The 8,157-nt window shown below is 41.1% G+C and overlaps 1 protein-coding gene across 3 annotated transcripts; it reads left to right on the forward strand.

Moving 5' to 3' along the window:
- Positions 1-3,117: 3,117 nt before the first annotated feature.
- LOC125291820 (lipoamide acyltransferase component of branched-chain alpha-keto acid dehydrogenase complex, mitochondrial-like) lies at positions 3,118-8,061 on the forward strand. 3 transcript variants are annotated; one of them, XM_048238729.1, is made up of 11 exons: positions 3,118-3,200; positions 3,513-3,636; positions 3,805-3,880; positions 3,980-4,161; positions 4,736-4,860; positions 5,514-5,760; positions 6,022-6,188; positions 6,312-6,389; positions 6,613-6,804; positions 6,897-6,968; positions 7,275-8,061. In XM_048238729.1, the coding sequence occupies exons 2-11, from the start codon at positions 3,537-3,539 to the stop codon at positions 7,440-7,442; spliced, it is 1,407 nt and encodes a 468-aa protein (XP_048094686.1). In that variant the 5' UTR covers positions 3,118-3,200; positions 3,513-3,536; the 3' UTR covers positions 7,443-8,061. The 3 variants fall into 3 exon arrangements, with proteins under 3 accessions (XP_048094686.1, XP_048094669.1, XP_048094679.1); XM_048238712.1 differs by having other exon boundaries at positions 3,170-3,254; XM_048238722.1 differs by having other exon boundaries at positions 3,170-3,254; positions 4,739-4,860.
- The last annotated feature ends 96 nt before the right edge of the window (positions 8,062-8,157 follow it).

Below are 8,157 nucleotides of genomic sequence, written 5' to 3' on the forward strand. Positions count from 1 at the left end.
ATTGACAGTCATATCTCACACAGCCCTGCTCTGATTGGACCAGAAGAACTGGGAGCTGTGGATTTTTGCAAAACAAATAACAGGCTCTAGGTGGAGGTAGAAGTGCAGGTTTTTTTCTAAAACCGGCTGATTTATGTTGTTCTCTCGGAGCATAGTGTCGGTTTCAGTGAATATGATAAAAAATCTTACCAACTGCAGCTTTAAGAGCTTTGTGAAAACACTCGTAGATCTACGAGTGCTCCAGAGTTCTCGTTACCTTAACAGGCACCTCTCACTGAGGTCACCAACAGGACATACAGGGGAATTACAACTTAGAATACATTAACCAATTTACGTTCCCATTTTTTATTGTGTTTACTGATGAATCAGATTTTAGGGTGCAAAAGCATACATTTAATGGTCATAATAATGTGATTAAAAGTGGACAAAAATGCAATCAAGTTATGAAACAACGTTGCCAGAATAGTTTGCCATTATCTTTGCTAAGTGAAGGCTATATTTTATTAGGCCTATGAGGTAAAAACAGAGAAAGGAACATGTGGTTTAGTCTGTGCTGCGTCAAAATCTAGCCTACTGTAGGTATATTATATGTTATATATGTCTTAAGTGACACAGACATAAACGGTGCAACAATCTAATCTTAAATAATTATTATTTATGTCTGTGTGTGGTATATAGCCTACTTGGGATGCTTACATGCGGATGTCAAAGTTTTTCTATTTTCGTATTGATGTGAATTAAAGTGTAGATCCGCGCGAAATTTAAACGGTAGGCCTATACAGTAGCTGTGACGTGCAGTCACCTGACATCACCATCAAATTAGAGTATATTTCAGAACTTTTAACATGGACAGCTCCCCTTAAAGGATAATTCCGGATTTAGCACTTTGAGTCCCTTTTCTGGTTTGTTTTGGATGAACTAGAGTGGTGGACACCGACATTTTGACGATGGGTCCTGTCTCGACTTTTCTGACTCGTTTTGAATCGCCTTTGACTACTTCAGAGTGGCTGCCTATGGGCATGCACAAACATGTCCTTAAAACAACCCTTAACGTTCGTTTTCAAAACTGTGTGCAACACAGAAAATAAGCGTTTTCCCGACAAACACGGGACGTCCCCCGGACCTTATGCCGACATTCACGATGTCCCCGATTGGTCCCGAACGTCATGTTCTCTAGCGGACATTCCGGTGACCTTATTGTTACACGTTACACGTCTGGGGATGAATAAAGTAGCCTATCTATCTTTCTAGTCTCTAGCTCATACATTTTGAGTTTAACGTTAATGTATAACGTTACAAACTAGGGAAGGGATTTTTATCAAATTCATGTTAGCTGATGTGATGCTTGGTGTAACGTTAGCAAAGTCTTAGCTTCTAGCTTAGCCTACAATGCACATTTCTTCAGATAACTGTCATTACGTGATGCATAACATGCTCTAAATAGGCAGTGGTTTATTTAACGTAGTCACATACTTATTATCTGTTTTATTTTCAGAAACACACACACGGCCGAATTGGGACTGAACCGACTTTTGGAGCTGAATAATACGATGCAATAAAACTAGAGAACTAGAAAAACAGACCACGTTGCATTTATTTAGGGTTGTCTAGCAACAGAAGTGATTACTTAATTTGTAACGCAAAACGATCTAGCTCTACATTGCAGAAGAATTAAGGATACTGCTTCTTCATGACTTGTTTAAATGTCATTGTAATTTATTTGATGCATGCTTGCGTTTAAAAGTGTCACGCATAGCTGTCCCCGATGTTACAGCAGCTCCTTGTGGAAACAGCAAAGAGTGCACATATCCGATGAGATTCGAGGAGCAGAAGCTCTCTGCCTCACCAGAGCCTTACTGTTTATTAATAAAACAATGATATAGAATAGAAACATCTGGAATCTATTTATTTCATCTTAAAGTTGGCTACAAAGAGCATTCATAGCCTAGAGAAAACGATACATTTTTCTTTATCTGCAATGTTCCAGGAAGATAGGCTTACATTTATAGGCTGTCCCTGTTTGATCACAGGTCCAAGAAAACGAGTGGATATAACGTCAATGCATTCGAGTTATGTCTCATGTACTTTATTTCATGTTGAGTTTTGCTTCCCAGCATGCATTGCGATTCATTTAGTATTTTTGGCTATTATTAGTTTTTAATATTTTGAAACAATATGATTTGAACAATTTATTTATTTTATTTAGTGATCTTCACTGCACTTAATGATGTTGACCTCTTAGAGTGCTATCAATGCTATAGACGAGTTCCTCCTGCCCAGAAACATGAAAAAACATATTTAGTTTACATTTCTATCACATTTAGATCCTAAGATACACCCATTTCTAATTTCGGGCCTAGAAATTTAACATCACAGTGGTACAGGTGAATTACAGGATAATAGAAGTAGATGTCCATAAACCCCTCAGTAATTCTTTTCCCATCTCATATGACAACAAAATGAAAAAAAGCCTGGCTTTATCAGACAATCTGATTTTGTTTTTTAAAATGTATGCAAATGAGCGCATTTTTTATGAGATAAGGCCTAATTAGCATACTTAAACATTAAAATATAAAAAAACTTTCAATACATTTTTTCTTAGCTTAAGATGAGTAATCAACTGAGAAAGTTTCATGGTGATATCTATTTTTTTTTTTTTTTTACCCCATTCACCTGTAGTGTCACAACATATTACAGACTGAGAATGCCTCCAGATCTTAAATTAAAGCTTAGGTCATCTAACCTGACCCTAGCCAGATGAATGTCGTTCCGCTTAGCTCCGATGATTGGAGCTAGGCGGAGCGAAATTCATCTGGCTATTGCCAGGTTATAGGTCATCAAGAACAAACCCTAAAAATGCTTTCATAAAAAGCAAGATCGTCCCTGCGTCAGCCAATAGAAATTCCTATGGTTTTCTACTAGACGTACAGGCTGAGCAAATTAATTTGCCGCCGCTAGGGTGCGTCTAGATTTCTAGGCTAAGTCTTAACGTCAGTAACACCTTGAGTTTATCGATGTACGGCACGGCAGCAGCATAATAATAAATCCAAGCATTTTACAAGCAGCACGTTTGGTAGAAAGCCTGCCCCCTTGAGGCCAACCAATGCGTCTGTCAGGGGATGTAGTTCCTGGTGTGTGCGCCTGCGTGTTACAAACGTGTTATCCTAGTTCATTTTTGTGAAATAACCATCAGTGCAAAGGTAAAGATGGCGACGACAACACTACGGGGCTCTCTCAGATTACTTAAACAAATGGTAAAATGAAATTGCGTTAAATGATTAGGAAAAGTGAATGCCACGTCCCCGCTCGTAATCTTATTCGTATCATCACAAAGGGCTCATTGCAGTCCGAAAACTTTCGAATCATTTGACATGGCTATTTGCAAAACTGTAGGCCTACTTGCTAACATTAAATGCGGCATTATTGTAACAGCTGCGATGCATATGACTGGTGAGTTAAATGTTAATAATATGACTGTTGATATGATATATATTTTCCGATTTTCTCCAAAGCCCCAGCTCACCTACCACTGCTACATGCAGTGCACAATGCTGCAGCCGCCAGGACCCGAGCGTACACTCCATATTCTCGTACCTTTTGGAGCAACACAATGGAGGCATTTCAGGACCAGTTACAGTAAGCTGGGTGTCTGCTTCATTCCTGCACTACAGAAACGCACAATGTTGTTCTTAGTGGCGAAAACTTTGAAATGTCATGAAAATACCTGTTGGGGACTTTGGCGGTAGCAGGTAACACCGACGCTGAAGTTTCACCTTACTAACTTCATCACCGTCATACTTTCAGGAAGTAATGGAAAAATTCTACCTTTCAAACTGTCTGACATCGGTGAAGGAATTATGGAGGTGACTGTGAAAGAATGGTATGAATTTAACATCTATCTTGTAGACCGGCCTAATTTTACTTAGTTATTACATTTTCATTATTTTATGTAGGCCTAAATGTTATCTGTCCCTCTTAGGTATGTTAAAGAGGGAGACAAAGTGTCCCAGTTTGACAGCATATGTGAGGTCCAAAGTGACAAGGCGTCAGTCACCATCACCAGCCGCTATGATGGAGTCATTCGAAAGCTTTACTATGATGTGGATGACACAGCTCTTGTCGGCACTCCTCTGGTTGATATTGAGACTAACAGGGCTCAAGGTAAACTCCTACAGTTTTTGAGTGTTTTTCCAGAATAATTCCACTTTCCCAGATCCCAACAGCGACATTGCAAAAAAAGACTTAAGAGGCAATTAACTTTTATCTTTAACACCCTATTTTGAATGATGGTGTAAAGTGCAAAATCTTAGGTCTTTCTAAAATGAAGGCAAACCAATACCATGGGCAAGAAGACCTTAACCACAAACATTGATAAATCAGCTCAGTGCTCCCACATGCCAGATGACGGCTGTAATTCATGCATCAGACCTTTCCCGTCATGTAAATCATGGCCCTTAATATTAAGGTACCTTAGCTTTTGACAGTATATCTCTTGAAAATTCTGTATAGCAGTGAGCTATTATGGGAGAGCTGTGGCACAAGCTTCATTTTCCCAGTCCCATTCCATCTCTCTCCCACTCACCTTTTGGCACTTTTCCTTATCCCATCTGAATACAGGCAAAAAAAGTCCCAACACATAGCTGTTATGAATTTTGGTTTATAAGTTGAGTTAATTGAGACTCAGTGTTACAAGGGATCCTCATCTTTTGAATGAAACCCCCTGTGCTCGTTACAGAAGGCTCTCCGGAGGAAGATGTGGTGGAGACGCCTGCAGTGGCACACCAGCACACGCACCAGGAGATCAAAGGCCATAAGACCCAGGCCACTCCTGCTGTCAGACGCCTCGCCATAGAGAACAATGTAGGTGTATGCAGCTCAGCGATGACCTACCGGCCATGTAATTTGTCACAGCCCCTGCTTAGTCTACCTGAATGCACATATACATCAGCAGCACTGACAACTTACAGTACTTGTAACAGGGATGTTGACCAACACAATCAACTGGTGTGATCTAAACTATAGGAAAAAATGAAACTGTCTCTTAGAAAAACTGATTCCAACACACTGCAAGTACTCAAACACAAAAAGCTAACAGTTATGCTGTCAGAAATGGAGTACATTTGAGAGACCAAAAGACCAGTGTCCTTTATCATAGAGGGACATCTGTGATGAGCCAATAATCTCTTTGACTTTAATTTACTTGTCTAAGCTGTGGGATCACCTCAAGATGTTTGGTTTTGAGTCAGTTATGCACTACATTTGTGGTATGGACTACACAGATTACAAGTTTGGAAAATTAATATCTAAAATGTAACATTCTAAAATGTAACATTCCATAAAAATAGTTGACTCAACATCAGCATTGGCATTGGGGGTGCTGAGCCATATTCTACTCATAAACAAATATTAAAATGGTACATTTGTCAATATACACACTAATATGGATGTGCCATACACAGTAAAGTCACGTTTACAGCTCAGACAACATATGTATGTGTACCCCTGTAACCTAGATTAAACTCAGCGAGGTGGTGGGGACTGGAAAAGACGGGCGTATCTTGAAAGAGGATATCCTCAACTTCCTGGCCAAGCAGACGGGAGCTATTCTTCCCTACGAGGGCGAGCAGCAGGTTCCAACCCCTGCTGTGAGAACAACAGCATCCGCCCCCTCTAGAGACAAAGCACCAGTTAGCAGCGGCCCCACAGTAGCAGCACCCAGGCCCGTCTTCACAGGGAAGGACCGCACAGAGCCTCTAAAGGGTGACCCTGTGGCCTTATTCTCATCTGTTGCAAAATGCATCTTTTAGAAGAAATGAGGCTCCAAAAGCATCTATCTTGTATGAACCACGTGCCATGGCCTTGGTTGCCTCTCAGTATTCTTTGAGATATGTTCAGAGTGACTCTTTCTTAATACCTTTTTGTTACCACCTGAATGAGCTTGTTACCTTCCATTTCCCTATCCAGTTGCCTGTCAGTACTTAGTATCGCAGCATGTGGTTATTAATGTCTTTATATGTGCAGGTATCCAGAAGGCCATGGTAAAGACCATGACTGCTGCTTTGAAGATCCCTCCCTTTGGCTACTGTGATGAGGTTGACCTGTCCCAGCTGGTGAGGCTACGGACAGAGCTGAAGGGGCTGGCTGAGTCTCGTGGGGTCAAGCTCAGCTACATGCCTTTCTTTATCAAGGTAGATAACTATCCACACAGTTCACATCGTAGGAAATGTAGTAAGATAGTGATGCAGATGTAGATAGCGAATGTCTTTGCCTGCCTTTTCTCTCCTCTTGCGTTCCCATGGGGTGTGTAACAGGCCTCGTCACTGGGTTTGCTCCACTTCCCCATCCTTAATGCTTCCGTGGATGAAGGCTGCCAGAACATCACCTACAAGGTAGACTACAACAAACACACAGATGATCTTTTCTTTTCCTGCCAGATTGTCAGTAACATGAATGATCAAGTAATCCGAATGGTTTTATCTGCTGTTTCCACACAAGCAATGATATGGGCTTTTGAGTTAGGGTCAGTTTAAAAAAGAAAGAAAGAAAAAAAGCCTCTAATATGACTAATTCTGTTTTTAGCATTAAGACCCTGTTGAATGCTTTGTTCCTTAGGCATCTCACAACATTGGACTTGCCATGGACACTCCCCAGGGTCTCATTGTGCCCAACGTGAAGAGTGTCCAGACACTGAGCATCTTCGATATTGCTGTGGAGCTCAATCGTCTCCAGAACCTGGGGGCATCAGGCCAGCTGGGCACTGCAGAGCTCACCGGTGGCACCTTCACCCTGTCCAACATCGGCTCAGTGAGTGGGAGTACAGGACAACAGTTTGCAATGTTGGCAAAAACAAGATTTTATATTGTGTTATGTCCTGTCTTTTTCTCCTTTTGTTGTAGATTGGTGGGACATATGCCAAGCCAGTAATTCTACCTCCGGAAGTGGCGATTGGAGCTTTAGGAAAGATCCAAGTGAGATGTGTTTTTATTTTTAAAACTGGACTTTTAAACTGCTGACAGTAATTGCCTTATTCTGTAGCATGTATCCTGAGATTGCAATGTTTGCCTTACTCAGCCATCTCTTGCCAACTTGTCTGTCTCGGTAAATAACCAGGTTGTCTACATGAGTGTATATTTGTAGAGCCAAATTCTAGAGAGCAGGACCATAATTGTTTCCCCCACAAGTACTTTTATCTCTTATGTTCCATGCCTCACGACTTAATGTGCATGTATATTGGACAAATCGTATCTGATATAAAGATCTTGTGTTACTTGTAGGTGCTGCCCAGGTTTAACACTCAGGGTGACATCACCAAAGCCCACATGATGAGTGTTAGCTGGACAGCAGACCACCGCATTATCGATGGAGCCACCATGTGCCGGTTCTCCAATCTATGGAGATCCTATTTGGAGAACCCTGCCTCTATGGTGCTGGACCTCAAATAAGGGTTCCATTTCAACTGTTGTTTCTGTGTGAATGAGGAACCCACACTGTCCCTGAGCCCCAGCACCACAGGTTACTGTACTGAACACTACCCCTCCCTCCCTCCCTGTTTGGGATATCTGTTGTCTTGGTGACGCAAAGATGTCATCAGCTGTATGTGTTCTTGTCTTCTTGTCCGAGTACCACCAAGTTGCCTTCTGAAGTGTTAAATAGAGGTACTCAATAATGTTGCTGTCAATTTAATGCACAGTAAAGGAATGAAGACTTAGGTCCACGCAGATATGCATGACCACACTCTCATTGTTCCTTTCAGATCGATTTAGACTATTCAGGACCACCAAATTCACAAGATGAGCCTTACCATTAGAGCACTGCAATGCACGTGACATAACACAGCCTGTTCAGGCCAATGTGTGAAAGGACCCAACTTAGGTTATGTTATGCAGCTCTGATGTTTCAGCGATATTTGGGAAAATACCAGCCTATGCTGTGTGCTTGGCTGCTGTTGGCATATACCGTAGGCCTGAACCGTTTACAAGAAATTAAATAAAAGAATTCTTGTTTAGAATGTAGTATATGAACACATTTTTGTGTTACCGTATGCCTATTAAACTTTGTAATATCAGATCAAAACAAAATGTGTGAATCTTTTGACTGATGTGACATGATTCCAAACAACATTCATGAATTATTTGAAAATGTACTACAGAACAGTAA

Source organism: Alosa alosa, chromosome 1 (assembly GCF_017589495.1).
Source record: "Alosa alosa isolate M-15738 ecotype Scorff River chromosome 1, AALO_Geno_1.1, whole genome shotgun sequence".
Classification (NCBI taxonomy): Eukaryota; Metazoa; Chordata; class Actinopteri; order Clupeiformes; family Clupeidae; genus Alosa; species Alosa alosa.

What these genes read in the sequence shown, in the direction of transcription:
- LOC125291820 (XM_048238712.1), top strand. Translation starts at nt 3,207, where the DNA reads ATGGCGACGACAACACTACGGGGCTCTCTCAGATTACTTAAACAAATG. An exon ending in TCAGATTACTTAAACAAATG is followed by an intron (nt 3,255 to 3,512) that starts GTAAAATGAAAT and finishes TTTTCTCCAAAG; the next exon opens with CCCCAGCTCACCTACCACTG. An exon ending in GCCTCGCCATAGAGAACAAT is followed by an intron (nt 4,861 to 5,513) that starts GTAGGTGTATGC and finishes CCTGTAACCTAG; the next exon opens with ATTAAACTCAGCGAGGTGGT.